Genomic DNA, 26,447 nt, shown 5'->3' with positions numbered 1-26,447 from the left:
GTCACTATCATGGAATTACAAAATAAAAACTTTTGTCTGGAATCTTTCAAATTTTAATACTGATGGGTCTATGGATGATGCTTAATAAAGTAAATAATGAATTCAATACAAATACAAAGTCAGCACAAATTTTCTGACAATGTAACCTATCCTTCTTTTAGTATTTATTATTAGTATTATTAGATTATACCGACTTAAATTATAAGGTTGCATCTCAGGTTGCATAAAAACATTTCCAAAGTTTTTAATAAATAACACAGGGTCGGCCTTCATTTTCGTTAAATAAATGAACTTTAATTTACAGAAAAAAAAAACGCGAAGATAGAATTTTTTCGTATAAGTTTTCTATGACAAATATCGTCTGTAAGCTGTAGTTTAATTTTTATAGATTATACATGCCACTCCCTGTACATCAGCTACACGGGCTACTTAAGAGTGTCTTTTGTACAATTTTCAATAAGATAGATTGGTTGCATTGTTTAAACTAACCAAACCAAGGTCAACTCAAGGACATTCTAGTTTATCACAAAACCGGCCTGAAGTATTTCATAGAGGGAGTAATTTTCAAAATTTAAAATATCGCTTTGTACTTTTCGTGAAAATTTCACAAATAGCATAAGCATTGACTGATGTTTGCGCTATGTCTAACTCTTACTCTCTCTAAGAACAGAAAGATTGACTCGACCGTATTCCTACTTTTCAACCAGTTACTTCGATTCTAATGCATTCAGCATTTTGTCAATTGTATGTAAACAATTTAAAAATTATATGAATGCCAATTCAGTGGCTCTAGTCTAGAGAATTAGATTCTTCAATGGCCTCTGGCGTGAGTATTGGTTTTGTTACATTTTTTCTAATAATAAACTTTCATCCCTTCTAGCAGCCAAACAGGTAGCTCCAAGGAAATAATATTTGTACATGTCACAGTGTAATACATGTAACGTTAGAAAGATTTTATCCTATTGTTAACATTTTAAATACATTTTCTTCAATGTAAACATGGAAAATTAATTTACCAATTCAAAGTTCATAATTTATATTATCTACATATTATATATTTAACAGTGGTATCAATAATATTGTTTATACATGTTTATTTATAGTAATAGTGAACTCATATAATATTCCATAAATACATTACAAATAAGAAAATATCAACATTCATTGTGTTATGTGGGTGTTAGATGATACAAAAGGGCTTCCTTCTTGTTGAGTGCCATTCTGCAAATTTGTTTGCGAGACGGTTATAGGCTGAGGGAATGTTGATGGTGCCATATTAGTTATACCATAATTTTGAGCTATCCTAAAATAATTAAATTGATATGTTAGAATGATGAAGCTTTATTTTATCTAAATACTACTACTAGTAGGTATAGTGTCACAAAGTCAGTTGCCCTTATAGTCCCTTCTATGTTGCTAAAAGGGGGATACATAGAAAAATGTAGTCACCATTTAATTATGTTTAAAAGATGTATATTTCGATGTATACTTTTGTACAACATTTTTTGGCCTATAGGGAATTTGTACGAACTAAACATGTACTCTTAGTTATATAAAAGCACATATATTTACATACTCCCGAAGATATAAAGATCACACTGAGATGTTGCAAACTGATTTATGATAACATATAATGCTGCTAAAGGATGAAAATAATATGGCATCCGATATACAGGGTGATTTTGAATAGAGTAACACAAACGCTACCAGTGCATCTAGATGAAAAAATAAGGCGACTGAACTAAATATACCTTAGACAAAAGTTGCACTCCTGAGGCATTACAGGGTCTTGAATGTTGTAGAGCCAACCAATATTTGTTTCAATTTGTTTAAATATATCCACCAGAGGCGCTGCTGTCGACTACATGCAACATATTACTCCAAAGAATTTTTCACCCTGTATGAAAATACATATCTTATTTACATTTTCGGATGTAACAACTAAAAACAAACATTTTGCATTTTTTCGATAAATGCGATAGTTTTTTTAGATAATTTACGAAAAACAAACTACGGAAATTTTACAGTGCCAATAGTTGCAGTCAGGTTGCAGTAATACAAAAACATCAACACACTACTCATTAATAGCTAAAGGAAACCGCTTTTCGGGTAAAGTAATTTTAATAAATTTATTTTGAAGGAACAGTAAGTATTCGTTATGTAACAAATCAAATTATTTTAAGTGCCTAATTTAAATAATAAATTTTAATTTAAAACTACCTACTGTAATCTCAAATGTAATACTAAGGAACATAACGTTATTTTAAAGTAAAAAGTTTCTAAAGAATATTTTCAAAGTAGTTCCCATTTTTCTGTAAACACAATCTAATATGACGATTAAAATTATGACGTACTCTTGCAAATATTTCTGGGTTGGTACGAATATCGTCAGCTGCGAGAAAGATTTTTTGACGCAATTCTTCAACAGTATTAACAGGAGTAGCATAAACTAGACTTTTCAGTTGTTCCCATAAGAAATAATCAAGTGGGGTAATGTCCGGTGAACTGGCAGGCCAACTAATGGGTGCATCGACACCACGACCTATCCAACGTCCCGGAAAATTTAAATTCAACTATTGCCTGACAGCTGAGGTACTATGTGCCGGAGCCCCGTCATGCATGTACCACATAACTTGTCGTACACCTAGTGGTATATCCTCCAATAATATTGGGAGATTTTCATTTAAAAATCGAAGATATTCAAGAGCTGTCAGCCGACGGGGAAGAATAAATGGACCTATTAGAGCATCTCCAACAATTCCTGACCATACATTTACACTAAAATTGTGCTGAAATCTTGATGGACATATTTCAGGGGGGTTTTCATCAGATCATGTAGGACTATTACGATGGTTAACTGTCGTGTCTGGACATGTTAAGATATCACTGGCAAAAAACAATCCTTGCAGGTAAATCATTTGCAGTTAATTCTTGAACTGGCTGGTGGTGAAAAGGGCGTAAAAGGTTATCATGAATCAAGTTCCAAACAAGGCTTTTTGAAACGTACTGTGTAGCCAGTCTTCTTGTACTTGTTTGGGAATTTTCTTCTAAATTGATAAGTATAGCTTCTTCAGCTTCTTCAAGGTTTACATTTCTGATATACCGTCTTTGTCCATTACCCTCACGCTTAGGTTGAATTTGGCCAGTTTCTCGCAACCTTCTTTCCACAGCTGAAATAGATTGCCTGTGGGGAACCCGGCGATTTGGATATCTCTCGTGGTACAATCTTGTTGCGGCAGCACAATTTTTGTGACATTCAAAAAATACTTGGAGCATATCAACATACTCATTGTTAGTAAAATTTGCCATAATTAAACAAATATTATTTGAAACCGTTGATGACACTGACACATCAACACAAAAATAGCAAATTGTATATTCAGCAAATTTGTTTCCGATTTACCAGGAGCACCCTTCCTGGGAACTGTATGACCTTGTCGTTGGTGGAGGGGCTTAAGTAGCTACAGTGAACCCAAGAGCTAAACCGGCGGGAGCTTCATACTCCTGGCAGGGTCACCCAAGCCGGAAAGGTCGAGGGAGAGTAGTGAAAACTGAGAAACGGCTCAGCTATCCAAGCCAAGGTGGAAATGCATCGTGCCGAGGGCTGAATGGTGCGGGGGTAGGTAAAAATGTTGCATCGTGAACGATCTCTTTGGGGAACCTGGCGCATCCCATCGTATTTAGTCTTCCGTCAGGTATGGGGCACTGCCTGGCGGCGACTTTTATTTCCTCCAGACTCGTGGGACCTTTATGGACCAAGAATCAAAAAACAGGAACCCGAAAGGGGGCCGTCTACATCTGCCGGGGAAGCAGTAAGTGCTGACCGGGCGGAAAATAAAACAGCCACTGGGAAGCAAACACCAGTGACTGCTATCTCCAGGGGAGTCGACAGACTGAACCTGGAAGGTAGAAAACAATTGTCCGGTGCGCAAAAGTGCAAACTTAAAAAACTGCGGAAGACAGAGGCGGGAAAAGGACAGGGGCCGGTGACAGAACCTGGCTCGAGTACCACTCTAACTCCGCAGGCAGCTGAACCGGGGCCAAATGGACTTGGAAAGAAATGTGGACGGTCGGTCGGTAGTGAGCCGATTTCCGACCGGCCTGTTTCTAAAGCCACGGGACAGCGTGGCAAGACTTACGGGGAGGCGCTGTCTGGGATCCAAGCAGTGGTGGTCCCCCATGGATACCCGGAAGACCGAATGGATGAGGACCAAATGGGACTTGTCTGGTCGGCGCTTCTGGGGGCCATTGATGGTATCGCGGGCGAGGGTACACGACCGCGCTTCCTGGAGTGTCGTCGAAGGGGGGGAACGCTAGCGATCACCGCCTTCAACGAGGAGAGCCTGCAATGGCTGAAAACAACTATGGCGAGTTTGGTGCCTTGGGAGGGGGCTAGACTCAGCACTGTTGAGCCTAGGGACCTACCTAAGTTCGCTAAGTTCATCATATGGATTCCGGGTCATCCTGATGAACCGGAAACCATCATGCGCCTTCTGGAAAGCCAGGACGGGGAATTGAGGATGGGGGCCTGGAGGCTAATCAATCGCAAGGTTGAGGAGAAGGGCCAGACCCTAGTCCTCTCAGTAGATGAGATGAGTGTGAAGGTACTTCAGAAGGAGGGCTTCAGACCATTTCTGAACTTCACNGAACGCTAGCGATCACTGCCTTCAACGAGGAGAGCCTGCAATGGCTGAAAACAACTATGGCGAGTTTGGTGCCTTGGGAGGGGGCTAGACTCAGCACTGTTGAGCCTAGGGACCTACCTAAGTTCGCTAAGTTCATCGTATGGATTCCGGGTCATCCTGATGAACCAGAAACCATCATGCGCCGTCTGGAAAGCCAGGACGGGGAATTGAGGACGGGGGCCTGGAGGCTAATCAATCGCAAGGTTGAGGAGAAGGGCCAGACCCTAGTCTGCATAGTAGAGCGACATCTGCTGCTCTCTGTGCCAGTGTGGCGTGCGCAAATGCGGATTTGGCTTTGATCCAGAAGCCTTGGGTACATGGATCCCAGATCAGAGGATTGCAGGTAAGTAATGGTGGCTTACTGTATTGTAGCCACCAAACTAGACCTAGGGCTTGTATTTATTACCAGTCATATTAACATTTTTCCTCTTCCAGGGTTCTGCACGGATGACCTGGTGGTGGCCTAAGTGACTTACGTATCGGAGAGAACGCAGAGACAACTGGTAGTTTGCTCAGCGTACCTCCCTTACGATAAGAAAGAATCTCCTCCAACCAGGGAACTGAGGGACCTGGTGGCCTGGTGCGAGAAGGAGAAGAAACAACTCATCGTGGGATGTGATGCTAACTCACACCATACGGTGTGGGGAAGCAGCGTGTCAATGTCAACGATCGAGGTGAGTCTTTACTAGATTTTCTTTTTAGTTATAATCTAGAGATTTTGAATGTCGGGAACGAGCCCATCTTTGTTATAAAAAATAGAAGTGAAGGATCATAAACATATCCACTTTGAAATCATAACGGATTATAATCTGCAAGTAAGAACCTACAGAGACCCAAAAAGAACTGACTGGGACTCCTATAGAACGGAGTTACAGGCCAGGACTAGGGAAATCTGTACAAAACTAAGAAACACATATGATCTTGAGAGGGCTGTGGAAGAACTCCAAAACGCCGTCACAAGATTATATGAATATAGCTGTCCTATCAAAGTGAGGTCCGATAAGCACACCGTACCCTGGTGGAGCAAGGAGCTCACGCAGTTGAGGGGACAGACGAGGAAACTATTCAATAGAGCAAAGCGGACAGGAGAGTGGGAGGCTTATAGAGCAACCCTCACTGAGTATAATAAAGAAATTAGGAAAGCGAAGAGAGACTCATGGAGGAAGTTTTGTGAGGATATTGACAGTGTCCCACAGTGTGCTAAACTCCAGAGACTTCTCTCTAAGAATGGAAATACGAAACTCGGGTCTCTTAAACCACCGAGTGGGGAATATACTAAAACTGGAAGGGAGACATTGGAATTACTTCTAAATACTCACTTTCCAGGCTCCAGGTTATTAAATCATGGAGATGAATATGACTGGAATCACCAGCAGAGGGTAACGACCGGGTCTCGACAGAACTGGGAGGTTGCCAAGACGGTGGTGAGTCAGTCACGAATAAGATGGGCAATAAGTTCTTTTGACCCATTTAAATCACCAGGAGCCGATGGAATCCTACCTGTACTGCTACAGCAGGGGGTGGACTGTCTAGCTCCGGTCTTAATTCACGTCTTCAGAGCCAGCATTGCACTTGGTTATATACCGCTGGCATGGAGATCGACGAACGTGGCGTTTATTCCTAAACCAGGGCGTCCATCGTATGCCCAGGCAAAGGCATATCGCCCGATAAGTTTAACATCTTTCCTCCTGAAAACGTTGGAGAGAATAGTTGACAGGCATATAAGGGACGGGGTATTGAGGGCAAATCCTCTGCACAGGTACCAATACGCCTATCAGGCAGGCAGATCAGTCGACACAGCCCTTCATAGCCTAGTCTCTAGGATAGAGAGGGCAATGGACGACAAAGATCTAGCTTTGGCAGCTTTTTTAGATATTGAAGGGGCATTTGACAATACACCTTTCGAATCTATTAATTCGGCAGTTCGCAACAGGGGCCTTGAAGACACTTTGTGTCGTTGGATAGATACCATGTTGAGAAACCGGACAGTAACAGCTACCCTTTCGGGAGAGACATCCAGGTGTAAGGTAGGCCGGGGCTGCCCCCAGGGAGGCGTACTGTCTCCCTTGTTATGGGGATTAGTGGTGGACGGCGCACTGGAGGGCCTTAATCGAAAGGGATTTTATACACAAGGCTATGCGGACGACTTGGTCGTTCTCATAGTCGGGAAACATAATATTATCGTTTCAGAACTCATGAAAGAGGCTTTGAAATGGATAGATGACTGGTGTAAGGGGCAGGCACTGTCAGTAAACCCTGACAAAACGGTCGTAGTACCCTTCACCAGGAGAAGAAATTTAACTGGACTCTCTGAACCTATAATAGGGGAGAGGAGCATTACACTTTCCAGGGAAGTAAAATATCTAGGAGTGATACTGGATAATAAGCTTACCTGGAATGCGCACTTGGAAAAAGTGGTGAGTAAGGCGAAGCAGACATTGTGTGTATGCCGTCGCCTTATAGGGAGCACCTGGGGACTGAAACCAAAGATGTCATACTGGTTGTATACGTCGATAGTAAGACCTAGGATTCTTTACGGCGCTGTGGTATGATGGCAGAAAATACAACAGACCACAGCGAGGGAAAAACTGAATAGAATTCAGAGATTGACCTGTTTAGATATAGCGGGGGCGATGGCATCGACCCCGTCAGCTGCACTAGAAGTCATGCTAAATCTGCCACCGATGCATATAGTGGTGGAAAGAGAAGCACGGCTAGCAGCATATCGACTCAGGAATAATAATGACTGGAGGGGTGGTTCCCACTCCAGGATCATAGACACATCTATGTCGGAACCAACTTTTGGGATGGTATCCGACAAGATGGTTCCAAGGTTTCACTTCCACAAGCCATTTGAGACTCGAATAGAGGATCAAAGCAAGTGGGAGGAAAGGTTTAATACCCTGGAAAGGTGGAGCCTAGTATGGTTTACAGATGGCTCCAAAATGACCAGAGGGACGGGTGCAGGAATATATGGACTCAGACCCAGATGGAGTGCAAGCTACAGTCTGGGGGAGTTCCCCACTGTATTCCAAGCAGAAATCTTCGCGATAATGGCGTGTCTGGCAGAGAATGTACGTAGAGGTTATAGACGTAAACTCATATATATATTCTCTGATAGTCAAGCTGCAATTAAAGCTTTAGCCGCACACAAGGTAAGTTCAAAACTGGTGTGGGATTGTTTACAAATGCTGACTGAACTGGCCACCAACAATACAGTCAGACTGTGTTGGGTGCCAGGGCATAAAGGCATTTGTGGAAATGAGAAAGCGGATGAACTTGCTAGGAAGGGATCCGAAACAGAGTTCATTGGCCCGGAGCCCTTCTGTGGCACATCTCCCAGTGTGGTCAGGCGGGCTCTGGGCAAATGGACAGAGACAGAACATAGGAAATACTGGACTTCAAGGCCAGGACATAGCCATTCCAAGGAGCTTATGGAGTATCCTTCGAATGGAAGAGCGAATGAGTTACTGAGCTTGAACAGAATCCGGCTCAGGAGAGTGACAGGACTCATAACGGGACACTGTCACTTTAGGAAACATCTACATAAGACTAAAGCTTGTAGACAGTCCGGTCTGCCGAGGATGTGAATCGGCGGATGAAACTTCTCTGCATATCCTGGGCGAGTGCCCGGGATTTGCACGTAGCAGAATGGCGCTCCTTGGGAGACCCTACTTGGAACCCAAGGAACTGAGAGAAGTGTCAGACTTTGTAAAAAGGACAAATCTACTTGCTGAATAGGACTAGTAGTGGGACGCACAATAGGCCTAATCAGGCCGCAGTGCTATGGGACTTATTAGGACCAACCACTAGAAGTAGAAGAAGTAGAAGAAGAAGAAGTACCAGGAGCAACTATGATGTTGGCAAAGTATTCCCATACTTATCAATTTAAGCAGGAAATCCTCAAACAAATCGTGTTAGATTGTGTTCAAAGGAAAGTGGGAACTACTTTCAAAATATTCTTTATAAAATTTTTACTTTAAAATAATGTTATATTGTAGTATTACAATCGAGATTACAGTAGGTAGTATTAAATTAGATATTACTACTTAAATTAGACACTTAAAATAATTTTATTTGTTACATAAAGAATACACCTAAATAAATTTATTAAAATTACTTTACCAGAAAATGCAAGACAGAAAAAATGTTTGTTTTTAGTTGTTACGTCCAAAAATGTAAATAAGATATGTATTTTCATACAGGGTGAAAAATTCTTTGGAGTAATATGTTGCATGTAGTCGACAGCAGCGCCTCTGGTGGATATATTTAAACAATATTAATAGAAAGTATGTGTCCGCACTGGACAAATGTCTGTACCAAATATAAATGATTTATGCCACATCGTTCAAGATAAATTGAAGGAAATATCGGTTGGCTCTACAACATTCAAGACCCTGTAATTCCTCAGGAGTGCAACTTTTGTCTAAGGTATATTTAGTGCATTCACCTTATTTTTTCATCTAGATGCACTGGTAGCGTTTGTGCTACTCTATTCAAAATCACCCTATATAGAAGCACTATTGTATAGGGCTCAATAGTGTATGTGTGCTTGGATGGATAAATAAATAAATGAACGGGCGGGCCAGGGCACCAGACCACCTCTTCCGATCCAACGTTCTCTGAATATTTTTCTTTTTACAAGAGGAATTTACAGTTTTCCGTTGCGACACTTATTTAGGAACACCCTGTATAGCAGAATTAATGTAGGCTTAATATTTCACAAAAACATAAGGATATACAACTGTTAAAAAAAGCAGATTAGTTGTTACTTCTCAAGGGAGTAACTTTTGTTGCAATATATATTATGATTAACACTTCCCCATCATTTAAAAATTTTTGAATGCAATACCTTCGAATAGATAAACTTCATTCAATAATAGTAGATTTACTCCTTTCGGAATATACAGTAGAATCTCTATAATCCAGCACTTCACAACACCGGCACATCCAGTAATTTGGCGTTATTTTTTCTGCCTGTTACTACACATGTTGCATTTGTCTACTATCCTTGAAGAATACAGTTTATACAGTTATTACAATATACATACATATGCATACACAAATTTAATTAACAATTAAAAATAACGTTTTTTAATTTAATACTGTTTACATATACATATTCCCTTAATTCGAATTTTGCAGTACTCCGGCACTCTTAGGTTTTTAATCGTGCCGGATTAATGTGATTTTACTGTATACATTTTTTAGTAATACTCTTTAAAAAGATCAGCAAACAATAATATACGTACCTAGGATCTAAATATTGATTCAGGGGTGTCTCATGGGTATGAGGAGATGGCATTCCTTGAATAGAAGGTAAATGACTCGAATTTGTCATTTGTATTGATGGAAACTGTGGTGGTTGCACTTGTCCACTCCCCGAATGTATAAATGGAGCTCTTTCATGAGCTGGATGTAGCCTCGGACCCAATAAGGAAGGATGAACATTTTGAGAAACAGTGTTATTCAAAGCCTAAAAAACATTTAACATATACATTGAAATTGACTCCTATAATCAAAATAATTAAACATTAACATGTGATAAGTTTATCTGCTTCTCATTGTGAAATTTTAAAATAGGCAAAAATAAGTTTGTTAAAACCAATCCCTGACCGACCTTTGCAAGCAGGGGCTTATTTACTATTTTTTATAGACATTTTTAATTTGCAGTATGGCAAAATATTCAAAAAGTTGAAAAATTATATTGTCTACTAGTTAACTAATTAGTGATTTCTTAATATGTGAATTCGTTTAGTGTGATATATTTATTAGATACAGTGTTTAACAACAGTCCAGAATGACGAGTGTAACACAAAGGCGAATAAAATTTTTCCTAAAAGCCAAGGCCCTTAAATATCTATTTCTTGCTAAATTTTACATTTAATTGTTTCTGATCTATATCACAATAATTTTTTTTATACAACAACCTCTGAAAGCAGAACATCTTAGTCAGAGACAAATTCCAATGTGGCCTCTAAAAAAATCCAAATCTAAGAAAAAAATAGAAGCAAATATTTTAACCCGAGACATATTAAAGATTTAATTTTACTTCAACAATTCATTTATAGAGAAATTAAATAATCTCAAAAAAAAGAAGAACTCAAGAATAGAAGTAAGAAACTTTCATCGAAGTTGGTGTATACTTTTTTAGTTTTTTATCATTCCAAGAAACCCAATAGAATGCAGAAATAATTAACTTTGATATGGTACATTTTTCGAAACACCAAATTTAAAATCTACTTTGACAGATGTTGCATGTAAAATGTACCTTTTCGGAGTTGTTTTTTAAAAACATTGACGTATGCAGCACCATCGAAAATATCAAATATATTTTAAACTAAATGAGATAAGAAGAGATCTTTATTTGCAAGAATGCTCCACCACACTTTAAGTATTGCTAGACATTGTTATATCTTTTCGGCAAAAATATGACTTAGTCTCTACAAAAATTGCAAAGTGGAGGTCTTTATTTGTAATATTGATACAAATTTCAAAATTTAAATATGTCTTCAACAAAAACAAAACAGGTTTATTGTCATTTGACAAAAAACTTCAAATGCAACAAATGCAAAAACACTGATATTACTAGTATCAGTAGTGGGACCAAAATAGATGCTGTTAAAATTTAACCTGTCTTGACAAATGGTATAATTGATCTCTATTATTTATAAACGTTATAATGGCCCTACAAATTAAATCATTTTAAGGTTTATTTGCAACCACAATTTAATAAGGCTACAATTTGTTATAAAATATTGTTGACTTCCAAAAAGTCAACAATTAATTGGATCTGTTTTTCTGTCGTGTTTTTTTTTTTCACCCCCCATAACTCGGCTAAATCACAAGAATCTTATAATTTTTTTACTTTATTTGTACTAATCCACCAATCGAGGTTGTATTATCACAAATCGACATCTTTTACCCATAGAAAAATATAAATATTTCTATGCTTTTATCTTACTGCTAACACCACTAACAGTGAAAAATTAAAGTACGGCTAATAAAATTATTTTAACTGGGCCGTTAAAAAAACTTATACAGAATACCAGTTGGAGTTATTATTTTTAGAGGTAGGGTTAAAATTAATATTTTAACGGGATGGTTAATTTTAACCTATAAGATACAGAATACAGCTTTATAGTAGCTTTATAGTTAAAGATTGATTTTTTGACCTTGAACTAGCTATGTATCATTGTCAAATTATTTATGACAATAAATTCATTAACAAATTCTGTAAGAATAGGACTGGCTCTAATTTTTCTACAATTTTTTTAGTGAATTCTGGTTACATTTTGATTTAAAGATGTAATGCCAACAGTATTCATGATAAAAATCATTAATTATGATTGAAATTGATCTTGATTCTCTTAGAATTGTTTATTAACTAAATCGAAATTAGGGTTTGGTCACCAATAGATCATTCCCTAATAGATAAGTAGCTACTATAATACAATGTAAAGCAATATACAATGTTTTAGTGTGTAGTTTTCTCAATATCATTTTTGTCATAAAACAAGTAGAATGTACAGTAGTACAGTAAATAACTAGTGACGTCTCTCGAAAATTAATGTCATGTTTTGATAAGGAATTATGGATCACATACCATTTTCATGATGAAAAAATTTCAAATGAAATTTGCGAAATAAAAATAAGGGTGGCTGACCTTGAGATCCTGGAAAGGGTTGCACTCATATTCACAAAATATTTTTATTCGTGCTCAACTAATAGACACAATTAGGTGTCTTTTTTTTATTTTTTGCAAAATTAATTTTTCTTCATAGTGTATATAGTATATTTAAATTTGAATTTGATATTAACATTTCATTTTTCAAATTTCATAATGCTGTAATTTAAAGAAAAATTAAAATTCTGCAAAAAAATCACCTGCTTGTATCTATCAGTTGAACACAAAAAACATATTTTGTAAATAAATGTGCCCCCTTTTCAAGATTTCTATATATTTTGTAAATAACTAGATAACCGAAGTAACAACTTACCATAGCAGTAGTTGATAATGAATACCCATACATTGCTTTGTTCACTGGAGGCAATTGTGGTTCCCTCATTAGCATATGGTATAAACTTAAAGCTTCAACTAGATCAGAACTTAATTGAGTTAATTGGGCATGTTTCCTATCGACTCTTTCTAATTCAGTGTCTATTAAAGGGCCCATAGCATTAACTTCTCCTGAAACATTATTATTAATATGGTTAATGGCTGTGCTATTCTTAAATACTATAGATATCGTAATAGTGGTAGTGATTTGATTATAATATAAAAATCTTAGCATATACATGCACATGACGATGGGCCAAAGTAATAATGATTCGATTTTGTTGTTTCTTAAAAAAAAATTAAGTTTTTAGGAAATCCTAAATTATATTTTTTGCTACTGATAAACGAAGGTTTCCTAGATATGGCAAATTATTTTATTAATTTATATGTTTGCTTGAAAAAAAATAATAACAGGAATAATTCATTGTAAAATTAGAACTAGAAAATTTATCAGAGCCCAGAAAGTGCCGCTATGTAGCGAAATTAGTATAAAATTGCGGAAAAGGCTTAGTTTATATTGACTTATTCATTGTAATATTATGTTGTAATATTATTTTATTTGTTTACTAAAAGTATTCAATTAGTTATTAATAAATAATTACATATTTATTATTAAAAATGACATCTAACGAAATAAGAGCAGCAAAAAATAGTAACTAATAATATGAACTAATTATCTATAAAACGTATTGTTTATTATCTTGTAAAACATGAATTTACATTGTTAAATATTGTTTCAACAAAGACTTTGCAAACTGCTGTTTATAGTAAACTAGGTTAGGAAAAACAGCCCCATTTTTTATTTGCTGTTTACATTTTTTAATTAATTCTAAACAGTAAAACAATAATAATTTTTCAGTGATCTTTTATTAGTTTTGAGTGTTAACACACAAATCTAACAGAATTCAAAGGACATTTTTTTCTCTTTCTAGTCTCAACGGATGTCGTAACACGTGCTTACATTGAAGACGAAAAAGAAAATACAGAAGCGTAGAAAATGTTTTATGATATCTTGATGGAGGATATAAATGTTGGAAAGGTCAGCATTTTCATATTTGATTTCTGTTTTGCTTTTAAAATATTCTAATTAGTTTTGGTTAATTGGTGTTCTTCTCTTTTGTTCACTGTCCGTTATTGTTATCCCATAATAGACATTATTAATTGGAAAATTATTGGATGGTAAAATTGGATAGAAGGGAAGTGTTCATTATTCATAATTATTATAGGCTGGTCCAAAAGCGAAAGTCAGTGAATTAATTGCTTTGTTGTATTTAATATCACTGATATACAATGTGTCTGCAAATTTCACCAACAACGTTTGACTGCATATTCAAGACGATAACTAAATACGATCTAGGAAAAAAAAGTTAAATAAAAACTTTTTGATTTTTGAGTTACAGGCCTTCAGTTGCCAAGTTGTCAAAAATAAAACTAATTTAATTAATAACTCTTTTACCGATCGCGTTAAAATTTGGTACATTTATTTGGTTCTCTGGTTACCTCTCCCTTTTAGCGGTCAAAACTTTTACAGTGGTCGTATTATTTTAAAACGGGCAACATTGAAAGGGTCGTTTTATTTAAAAAAAAAAAATTTCTCTTGAGAAAATCACCAACAGAAAGCCATTCTTGAGAAAAATGACATTTGCAGGTCTGTATGTTTCGGTTCGCGTAGCAATGTCACGGATTTAAAACTTTGAGTTCAGTTAAGGTCGTGTTTCTTTAAGATACTCATCACTCCACACGTGCAAACACCCTGTAATTCAGTGTGAGTGCATCGCAGAAAAATATTTTATAACAATTTTAATCTTATTTTGGTCTGGTCTATCCCCTGGTGAATTTTTGCATGCTCACACTGGGACACCCTGTATATAATCATTTTGTTGCTACTTTCCCTATATTCAACAGATAATAAGGTATAGGTATAAAATGTTAGGACCGTCTCCGTGAATTTTGAAATATTAAATTTGTAAGAAATTATAAATCATCAATTCAACACCTCATTTAGCAACCAATTTAACTTACAACTTAAATTACAAAGTAGTGCATTACAGTTTAAAGTGAAACAGGTTACTGATGTATTCACATTTCCAAATTGTACAGCAATCATTTAAATCAGGGTTCATTTTAATATTCCCCTGTGTTGTATCTTCCGTGATGGTAGAAACTTTCTTACCAACCACAAGCATCAAAAGAACTTAATTTAGCATAAATAAGAAGTTATCAGCAATGTATTTAATACAGTGGCGGTTTAACCATAAGAGCTGCGGAGCTGCAGAATACATAAAATTTTATGTATTTAATCATATTAAAATATTAAATATCAACAAAATATTTAGAATCCAAATGTATTCGCGCTAAAATAAATCTAGGAGCTTATATTATTATTTATTACGACGCGAGCTATGCTCCTTAATATATGCAACCCCATATATAAAATGTGTGCACAGCGAACAGTTAAATGCGTCCTTTGTTTTTATTGGCTAATCAGGCACATGACCCAGTACACTTTTATATTGGCTTATGTGGCTGCAACGACAGCCACTGCTGCAGTAGATGCAGTAATTGGCAGTAATATTTCGTACGTGGTATGTGGTGGTTTATTTCTGCGAGCGGCACGTGTGAATATTTTTGTTTAGGCGTCTACGGATATTATAGTTATTAAAATGAATAACGTTTTGTTTTTACAAAAAACTTTATTTCGTTCTCTGCCTTATGAGGATAAACTAAAAATAAAAGAATTAGGTTTGGCCAACACCACAATTAAATATTGAAGTTAATGGAACAAGCCGAAGTAAAAGTTATAAAAGACAATTTAACAATAATGTATACACAAAAGCAGACTGGGTGTGCGGGTGTGATAATAAAAAATATACTGTTTTGTTTTCCATGCTTACTTTTCGGTGGGGATAAAGCATGGACAATATACAGTGTAAAAGATTTAAGTCATTTGATAAAATAAACCATAAGAATTCAGTTAGATTCTGGATGTTGGGATAATATACGGAAACACAATGAACAGGTAACGAAAAATCGTTATGTATTATCTAATATCATAAATTGCATAAAATTTTGCGGAGCTTTCGAATTAGCACTTCGCGGACACGACGAAACAGAAAATGCGGACAACCCTGATGTGTTTCGTGGACTCATAAATTTTAGTGCAGATCTTAAAGGCATATTAAAAGAACATCTAGGCACATGGGTATGACTGGGATTTTCTGCGATTGTACCGGGAATTAGCTGTATGGTCCCTGATTTCAGATTTGCACGTATAACTTCCGGAATATAATACAGGGTGTCCCGAAATTCATGCAACAAAATTTGGTCACAGATTCTTAAGACAAATTTAGAGAACCCGTATTTTTTATTTTCGCCAACTGGCCCCCTCTTTCGGAGTTACAGCCCCCTGAAATCCACCCCTAAAAATAATTTTTTTTTATATCTCAGAACCCTGTTGTGCGAGAATCACTAAATTTGGTACACAGGGGTTTTATGATACGTGGAATTTGATGGTGCTAATTTTTTGTCGGGGAACCCCCTTAAGACAATTTTTCGTGGGCCCCCTTGTCTTTGGAGCCAAAAAAATTTGGTCGCATATTTAAATTTCTTAAAAATTATCAGTCTACTAGAAAGCCATTAAATTTAGAGACTTTTTATCTCTTTATGCTTTTTTCGTAAAACGCAATGTTTTCAAGAAAAATGTCAAAATGTGATCGAATGCATATCATGATTCGCCATTTTCTTCAAAAACATTGCGTTTACAAAACAAATATCAAGAGACAAAAAAGTTTCTTAATTCAATGGCTTCCTAGCTAACTAATAATAAAAAAAAAAAATCAAATTTGCGACCAAATTTTTCTGGTTCCAAAGACAAGGGGGCCCATGAAAAAGCGTCTTAAGGGGGTTTCTCGCTAAAAAACGTAGCACTGTGAGATTCCACATGTCATAAAACCCATGTGTACCAAATTTAATGATTCTAGTAAGTACATGGTTTTGAGATATAAAAAAGACTTCTTAGGGGCTGATTTCAGGGGGCTATAATTCTGAAACAGGGGGCCAGTTGGCAAAAAGAAAAAATATGGGTTCCTTAAATTTGTCTTAAGAATCTATGACCAAATTTTGTTGCATGAATTTCAAGACACCCTACATATACAGGGTGTCCCAGAAATCAACGTTAAACCGGAAACGGGCGATAGGCCAAGTCGTGACAGTTATTAGAAAAATATAAAAAAAAAAATCTTTGTCATGTACTTTTCAAATTATAAGTATCAAAAAATAAATTGGAAAAAACTGCCTCAGTCTCAAATAAAATGTTGGATTTTTGCCCAACATTAAATTCAAAATAATTACATCACCCGACTTTAACCGACTGTACTGTAAAAAAAATGTACTACACTATTTTGGCAAGTAATTTTAAAAGATGGCGCATTTAGTCCGGATTCTAAAATGGTATGATACTTGCTAGATTACTTCGTTTAGGAAAAAAAAATTTTTTGGCCTGAAAATTGGCCTGAAATCAGGTTCCACTAAAAAAATTTTTTTTTCCTAAACAAAGAAGTATCCGGACTAAATGCGCCATCTTATAAAATTACTTGCCTAAATAGTGTAGTACATTTTTTTTACAGTACAGTCGGTTAAAGTCGGGTGATGTAATTATTTTGAATTTTATGTTGGGCAAAAATCCAACATTTTATTTGAAATTGAGGCAGTTATGTTTTAATTTTAAACTGTAATTTACAGAAGGGTTATTCATGATTACATTACAGAGAAAACATTGACGAAACATTAATATTTGTAGTCACAGGACTTGATAGATCATCACAGGATGTCAGTTTTTCCAATTTATTTTTTGATATTTATAATTTGAAAAGTACATGACAAAGACTTTTTTTTATATTTTTCTAATAACTGTCACGACTTGGCCTATCACCCGTTTCCGGCTTAACGTTGATTTTTGGGATTTTATGTATATAAAAAAAGATAAAGAAAAAATCATAATACAGCGAGGAAAATTAAAATTCATTGAATCGTTGGTAAATTTCACAAACGATTTTTTTGTTTATAAACAATATTCAATAATTTAATAAAATATATTTAGTTTATTTCAATTTATTTATACCGTCAGTAGGTAATTCGTGAATAGATATTTCAAAAAGGTATCAATTTCAAAAATCGTTCTTGTGAAAATCTGTATATTTGTATAAATGGATTGTTCCTTGAAATTCAGAAGTGCCAGGAAAATGCGTGACCTTGAAAATTTAAAAATTTTTCGCCTGCGGCGCCATTTAGGGACTCTCCGGGCACTTAATATCCCGGAATTCAATTCAACAAATGTAACAACCCTAAGCAGAAAACATTCAATCAATGTTCACACGCCGCCACTGATTTAATATATGGAAACAAAGGAACAAAATTATACCAAACCACAAAAATCTCCACTGTTCAGCAAGTAAGATGATATGGATGACCTATGATCTAAGTAAAATAGTAAAGGTTCTAAAATTCTGTATCGATACAACTTACTTTCTAAATTTAACATTTCGTCAGTATCTGCTTCAAGGTTTGTAGGATCAGCTTCATGTAGTAAATGTAATAATCTGTCAATTTTTTCTTCGTTTATCTCTATATTTACAAGTTCCTCTTTCAAGAATTTAACTTCTGCCGTCTCTTTAAACTGTACCATTTTCTTAGCCTTCTCGTATACTGAAAACATGTTGATTCAATAAAAATTTTACATTGCAAATTAACCCAAAAGATTCAATAAACATATACTTGTCATGATTTGCAATAAAGGGTGTTAAAAATGAGAGAAAAAAATATTATTCCTTTTAAATTGCATAGATATTAGCTATGTAAATAATATGAAAAAATCACAAATTCAAAAATATTTATCTCTCCAAGGTGCCCCGAAATTAATGTAACAAAATTTGATCACATATTCTTAAGACATGTTTAGGGGACCCGTATTTTTTATTTTTGCCAAGTGGCCCCCTCTTTTGGAGTTACAACCCCCTGAAATCTGCCTCTAAGAATAATCTTTTTCTTATATCTCAGAACCCTGTTGTAACTAAATTTCGTACACAGGGGTTTTATGACATGTGGAATCTGATGGTGCTACGCTTTTGGCGGGGAACCCCCTTAAGACAATTTTTCCTGGGCCCCCTTGTCTTTGGAGCCAAAAAAATTTGGTCGCATATTTAAATTTCTTAAAAATTATTAGTCCGCTAGAATGCCATTAAATTCAGAAACTTTTTTGTCTCTTTACTTTTTTCATAAAACGCAATGTTCTCGAGAAAAATGTCAAAATGTGATCGAATGTATAGTGATTCGGCATTTTCCTCAAAAACATTGCATTTTACGAAAAAAATTTTAAGAGAAAAAAAATTTTTCTAAATTCAATGGCTTTCTATCTCACTAATAATTTTTAAGAAATTCAAATTTCCGACCAATTTTTTTTTTGGGTCCAGAGGCAAGGGGGGCCACGAGAAAGTGTCTTAAGAGGGTTCCCCGCCAAAAAGCATAGCACTATCAGATTCCACATGTCATTAAATCCCTGTGTACCAAATTTAGAGATTCTTGTACAACAGGGTTCTGAAATAAAAAAAAACAGGGGCAGATTTCAGGGGGCTGTAACTCGGAAAGGGGGGGCCACTTGGCAAAAAGATAAAATACGAGTCCCTAAATTTGACTCAAGATTCTATGACCAAATTTTGATGCTGTCACGGAACGCAAGAAAAATCCAACATTGCGCCCCATGATTTCCTGCCAGGGGCCTTTTTGAACGGCAGGCTGCGACGCACTCGACGTCCAGTCCTCGGTCCGACCGCTACTCATTAAATAACCGCCGAGTTTTGCCTCAGTAGCTCACTCTCAGTCGAGACTTGACTCGAGAAGCATCTCTGAGTTGGTCTTCACACTTGTATTATAGTGTTTGAATTGAATAGCCTCTCATTGTCCGCTCCTTTAGTGACGAGTAGTCGCTACCAATTTTTTTAAATAGTAGTAGTACTGAGTATCAGCGACCCTTCGGGGTATATTAAGGCTGTTCCCCTCAGCTTGTGGTACGGCCTGGTCTGCCAGTCCACAAAATAGGGAAAAAAGAATTCGTAACAAGTTCCCCTTTACTTATTAATTACGGGGAACCCTACACCTATCGTTCCACAACGCGAGTCGAACCCGACATCCGCAGAAGCAGCCGCGGCCGTGCAGAAACGCTTTCTGCACGCATCCAGCGTGTTCTGGGGATTCTTAGGGATACCCCCAACCACGTCGCCATCCCCAAAACGTGTCCACAAACAACCGCGTTCGTGGACATGGCGCCCAGCACGTGAGGCTCGAGTAACCGATATCCAGGTTACCTACACAGGCAAGGGAGCCTGTGCGATCCCAGCGAAGCATCTTCGACGACTACCAGGCCTAGTCCAGGTCCACTAGGTCTCCACCAGGTCCAATCCAGGTCCACCAGGTCCACTACGTCCACGCTAGGCCTACTCCAGGTCTACTACGTCCACCCTAGGTCCACAAGGGTCCACCAAGCCTCCACCAGGCGTACTCCAGGTCCACCAGGTCCGCACCAGGTCTGCTACAGGTCCTCCAGGCCCATACTAGGTCCGCTCCAGGTCCACCAGGTCCACCCTAGGTCTGAAGACCATTTTTGAAAAAAAAAAAAAAAAAAAAATAATAAAATAAAATAAAATAAATATAAATCCAAAAAAATAAAAAAAATAAAATAAAATAAAAATAAATCCAACAAAAAAAAAACAAAATAAAACCAAACAAAATAAAAAAATAAATAAAAATTTAAAAAAAAAAAAATTTTAAACCATCCGACATGGAGCCATCACCGTGCCTACCTGGTACGCCACCACGACTGCCTTTGAGGCCTTCCCTGCTGGACAGCGAGGTGTCCTTCCACAATTACCAGGATCAAACTCAACCAAGCACCAGTACCCGTCCGGCCCCAAACCAACCTGCTGCAGGTCCGAGCCAGACCTCAGCCAGGGCTCCAGCCCAGCCACCGAGGCAGTGAGCCTCCCAGATCCAGGTCCGATTGTCGAATCGCCTCTCTCGGCAATCGAACCAAACCCATTCGACAACATGGATGTCGAAGCCCTTGTCGGCGACCTCAACCACATTACCAATGAGGTCGTCCCAACCAATGCCGAATTGCCACGTCTGACCGTCTACCTGGAAGGTCAGAGATGCACCGCCCTAATTGATTCTGGAGCCGCCCTCAACATAGTGCGAGCCGATCTTGTCCAACCAACAGCCACCCAGGGCGATCATGTTACCCAGGTGCAACTTGCCTGTGGTAACACTACCGTCACCAGTCAGGGCACCCAAGCCGTGACCCTCCTTTTCGACCAACAAGCCCAGCACCACCGGGCAATCCAGTCCATGATGACGTCTCCTCGGACGAGGAAGACGAGATGCCACCACCGGAAGCCGCAGAAGCCGAGGACCAAGGTCTGGATGACCTACACCCCGGCCGGCCAATAGAGCCAGCGGCACCCCAAGTCGGGGCCCAGGACCAGGACGGTCCACACCTCGACCGGCCAACAGAGCCAGCCACCACCCGCTAATAAAACCAACCAGCCAACCGGGACAGCAACCTACGGACCATGGACGGGTCCAACGTCTGGACGACGACCGCCCTCCATGTCCACTGAGAGCCTACCCTGAGGCGACACCAGGCCCTAGCCATGCTAGGACACATGCAAACCCCCGAGCCAGCCACCACCCGCTAATAAAACCAACCAGCCAACCAGGACGGCAACCTACGGACCATGGACGGGTCCAACGTCTGGACGACGACCGCCCTCCATGTCCACTGATAGCCTACCCTGAGGCGACACCAGGCCCTAGCCATGCTAGGCCACATGCAAACCACCGAGCCAGCCACCACCCACTAATAAAACCAACTAGTCAACCGGGACGGCAACCTACGGACCATGGACGGGTCCAACGTCTGGATGACGACCGTCCTCCATGTCCGCTGATAGCCTACCCTGAGGTGACACCAGGCCCTAGCCATGCTAGGCCACATGCAAACCCGCGAGCCAGCCACTACCCGCTAATAAACCAACCAGCCAACCGGGACGGCAACGTACGGACCACGGACGGGTCCAACGTCTGGATGACGACCGCCTTCCGTGTCCACTGATAGCCTACCCTGAGGCGACACCAGGCCCTAGCCATGTTAGGCCACATGCAGAGACCAAACCCCCGAGCCAGCCACCACCCGCTGTAGGCGGTCCAACCAAGCGACCGGCCCAGCATTTTCCAGGACACCTTGATATAAGGCGCAAGCGACGTCCAGTGAGGATGGTCGCTATTTCTCCGCCGCCCACCAAGAGGACTCAGCAGCCATGTCCCCACGAGAGGCCAGGGACGTCGGCCAACCCCCAGCAAAGCCAACCAGCCGCCAACCGGACTACCGGAGCAGCCAGCATTGGACAGCCCCCCCCCCAGTGCCAAAGACACTCTAACATACACTAACCTATTTTGCAGTACTAACTATTTCATATTATTATTCTATATACTGTATTTTGCCATGTATTTAACCATTTTTTCTTGATAGAATAAAAACAAAACACCAACACTCAGAGATGCTTTTCCGAAACTCCGGGGGGTGTCATGGGACGCCAGAAAAATCCAACATTGTGTCCCGTGATTTCCTGCCAGGGGCCTTTTTCAACGACAGGCTGCGACACACTCGATGTCCAGTCCTCGGTCCGACCGCTACTCATTAAATAACCGCCGAGTTTCGCCTCGGTAGCTCACTCTCAGTCGAGACTTGACACGAGAAGCACCTCTGAGTTGGTCTTCACACTTGTATTATAGTGTTTGAATCGAATAGCCTCTCATTGTCCGCTCCTTTAGTGACGAGTAGTCGCTACCAATTTTTTTAAATAGTAGTAGTACTGAGTATCAGCGACCCTTCGGGGTATATTAAGGCTGTTCCCCTCAGCTTGTGGTACGGCCTGGTCTGCCAGTCCACAAAATAGGGAAAAAAGAATTCGTAACAAGTTCCCCTTTACTTATTAATTAAGGGGAACCCTACACCTATCGTTCCACAACGCGAGCCGAACCCGACATCCGCAGAAGCAGCCGCGGCCGTGCAGAAATGCTTTCTGCACGCATCCAGCGTGCCCTGGGGATTCTTAGGGATACCCCCAACCATGTCACCATCTCCAAACGGGTCCGAAACCACCGCATTCGTGGACATGGTGCCCAGCACGTGAGGCTTGAGTAACCGATATCCAGGTTACCTACAACAAGGCAAGGGAGCCTGTGCGATCCCAGCGAAGCACCTTCGAGCATCTTCGACGACTACCAGGCCTAGTCCAGGTCCACTAGGCCTCCACCAGGTCCACTNTCCATGTCCACTGATAGCCTACCCTGAGGCAACACCAGGCCCTAGCCATGCTAGGCCACATGCAAACCCCCGAGCCAGCCACCACCCACTAATAAAACCAACTAGTCAACCGGGACGGCAACCTACGGACCATGGACGGGTCCAACGTCTGGATGGCGACCGCCCTCCATGTCCGCTGATAGCCTACCCTGAGGTGACACCAGGCCCTAGCCATGCTAGGCCACATGCAAACCCGCGAGCCAGCCACCACCCGCTAATAAAACCAACCAGCCAACCGGGACGGCAACGTACGGACCACGGACGGGTCCAACATCTGGATGACGACCGCCTTCCATGTCCACTGATAGCCTACCCTGAGGCGACACCAGGCCCTAGCCATGCTAGGCCACATGCAGAGACCAAACCCCCGAGCCAGCCACCACCCGCTAATAAAACCAACCAGCCAACCGGGACGGCAACCTACGGACCATGGACGGGTCCAACGTCTGGACGACGACCGCCCTCCATGTCCACTGATAGCCTACCCTGAGGCGACACCAGGCCCTAGCCATGCTAGGCCACATGCAGAGACCAAACCCCCGAACCAGCCATCACCCGCTGTAGGCGGTCCAACCAAGCGACCGACCCAGCATTTTCCCGGACACCTTGATATAAGGCGCAAGCGACGTCCAGTGAGGATGGTCGCTATTTCTCCGCCGCCCACCAAGAGGACTCAGCAGCCACGTCCCCACGAGAGGCCAGGGACGTCGGCCAACCCCCAGTAGAGCCAACCAGCCGCCAGCCGGACTACCGGAGCAGCCAGCGTTGGACAGCCCCCCCCGTGCCAAAGACACTCTAACATAATTAACCTATTTTTTAGTTCCAATTATTTCATATATATGTATACTGTATACTGTATTTTGACATGTATTCAACCATTTTTTCTTTATAGAATAAAAACAAAACACCAACACTCAGAGATGCTCTTCCGAAACCCCGGGGGTGTCACGGGACGCAAAGAAATCCAACATTGCGCCTCGTGATTTACTGCCAGGGGCCTTTTGGAACAGCAGGCTGCGGCGCACTCGACGTTCAGTCCTCAGTCCGACCGCTGTTCATTAAATAATCGCCGAGTTTTGCCTCGGTAGCTCACTCTCAGTCGAGACTTGCCACGAGAAGCATCTCTGAGTTGGTCTTCACACTTGTATTATAGTGTTTGAATCGAATAGCCTCTCATTGTCCGCTCCTTTAGTGACGAGTAGTCGCTACCAATTTTTTTAAATAGTAGTAGTACTGAGTATCAGCGACCCTTCGGGGTATATTAAGGCTGTTCCCCTCAGCTTGTGGTACGGCCTGGTCTGCCAGTCCACAAAATAGGGAAAAAAGAATTCGTAACAAGTTCCCCTTTACTTATTAATTACGGGGAACCCTACACCTATCGTTCCACAACGCGAGTCGAACCCGACATCCGCAGAAGCAGCCGCGGCCGTGCAGAAACGCTTTCTGCACGCATCCAGCGTGTTCTGGGGATTCTTAGGGATACCCCCAACCACGTCGCCATCCCCAAAACGTGTCCACAAACAACCGCGTTCGTGGACATGGCGCCCAGCACGTGAGGCTCGAGTAACCGATATCCAGGTTACCTACACAGGCAAGGGAGCCTGTGCGATCCCAGCGAAGCATCTTCGACGACTACCAGGCCTAGTCCAGGTCCACTAGGTCTCCACCAGGTCCAATCCAGGTCCACCAGGTCCACTACGTCCACGCTAGGCCTACTCCAGGTCTACTACGTCCACCCTAGGTCCACAAGGGTCCACCAAGCCTCCACCAGGCGTACTCCAGGTCCACCAGGTCCGCACCAGGTCTGCTACAGGTCCTCCAGGCCCATACTAGGTCCGCTCCAGGTCCACCAGGTCCACCCTAGGTCTGAAGACCATTTTTGAAAAAAAAAAAAAAAAAAAAATAATAAAATAAAATAAAATAAATATAAATCCAAAAAAATAAAAAAAATAAAATAAAATAAAAATAAATCCAACAAAAAAAAAACAAAATAAAACCAAACAAAATAAAAAAATAAATAAAAATTTAAAAAAAAAAAAATTTTAAACCATCCGACATGGAGCCATCACCGTGCCTACCTGGTACGCCACCACGACTGCCTTTGAGGCCTTCCCTGCTGGACAGCGAGGTGTCCTTCCACAATTACCAGGATCAAACTCAACCAAGCACCAGTACCCGTCCGGCCCCAAACCAACCTGCTGCAGGTCCGAGCCAGACCTCAGCCAGGGCTCCAGCCCAGCCACCGAGGCAGTGAGCCTCCCAGATCCAGGTCCGATTGTCGAATCGCCTCTCTCGGCAATCGAACCAAACCCCTTCGACAACATGGATGTCGAAGCCCTTGTCGGCGACCTCAACAACATTACCATTGAGGTCGTCCCAGCCAATGCCGAATTGCCACGTCTGACCGTCTACCTGGAAGGTCGGAGATGCCACCACCGGAAGCCGCAGAAGTCGAGAACCAAGGTCTGGATGACCTGCACCCCGGCCGGCCAATAGAGCCAGTGGCACCCCAAGTCGAGGCTCAGGACCAGGATGGTCCACACCTCGACCGGCCAACAGAGCCACGACTACCCTATACCGAAGCCCAAGACCAAGACGGTCTCCACCCTGGTAGGCTAATAAAGCCAACCAGCCAACCAGGACGGCAACCTACGGACCATGGACGGGTCCAACGTCTGGATGACGACTGCCCTCCATGTCCACTGATAGCCTACCCTGAGGCGACACCAGGCCCTAGCCATGCTAGGCCACATGCAGAGACCAAACCCCCGAACCAGCCATCACCCGCTGTAGGCGGTCCAACCAAGCGACCGACCCAGCATTTTCCCGGACACCTTGATATAAGGCGCAAGCGACGTCCAGTGAGGATGGTCGCTATTTCTCCGCCGCCCACCAAGAGGACTCAGCAGCCACGTCCCCACGAGAGGCCAGGGACGTCGGCCAACCCCCAGTAGAGCCAACCAGCCGCCAGCCGGACTACCGGAGCAGCCAGCGTTGGATAGCCCCCCGCAATGCCAAAGACACTCTAACATACACTAACCTATTTTTCAGTACCAACTATTTCATATATATTATTCTATATACTGTATTTTGCCATGTATTTAACCATTTTTTCTTGATAGAATAAAAACAAAACACCAACACTCAGAGATGCTTTTCCGAAACCCTGGGGGTGTCACGGGACACAAGAAAAATCCAACATTGTGTCGCGTGATTTCCTGCAAGGGGCCTTTTTCAACGACAGGCTGCGACACACTCGATGTCCAGTCCTCGGTCCGACCGCTAC

General features: G+C 40.7%; 1 protein-coding gene across 2 annotated transcripts in view; it reads right to left on the bottom strand.

Annotated features, from left to right (window-relative positions):
- Positions 1 to 1,028: 1,028 nt before the first annotated feature.
- LOC108915269 (signal transducing adapter molecule 1) overlaps positions 1,029 to 26,447 on the bottom strand; it is a 38,579-nt gene continuing 13,160 nt past the window's right edge. For both annotated transcript variants that reach the window (XM_018721249.1, XM_018721250.1), the window contains exons 6-9: positions 18,268 to 18,447; positions 12,686 to 12,876; positions 9,938 to 10,161; positions 1,029 to 1,303 (exon numbers count right to left, since the gene is read on the bottom strand). In XM_018721249.1, the coding sequence (XP_018576765.1) occupies positions 1,162 to 1,303; positions 9,938 to 10,161; positions 12,686 to 12,876; positions 18,268 to 18,447 (737 nt within the window). In that variant the 3' untranslated portion in view covers positions 1,029 to 1,161. The remainder of the gene's footprint in view (positions 1,304 to 9,937; positions 10,162 to 12,685; positions 12,877 to 18,267; positions 18,448 to 26,447) is intronic.

Source organism: Anoplophora glabripennis, unplaced genomic scaffold (genome assembly GCF_000390285.2).
Source record: "Anoplophora glabripennis isolate ALB-LARVAE unplaced genomic scaffold, Agla_2.0 scaffold1721, whole genome shotgun sequence".
In the NCBI taxonomy this organism is placed as follows: domain Eukaryota; kingdom Metazoa; phylum Arthropoda; class Insecta; order Coleoptera; family Cerambycidae; genus Anoplophora; species Anoplophora glabripennis.
This window is presented reverse-complemented; position numbering and strand designations above follow the sequence as displayed.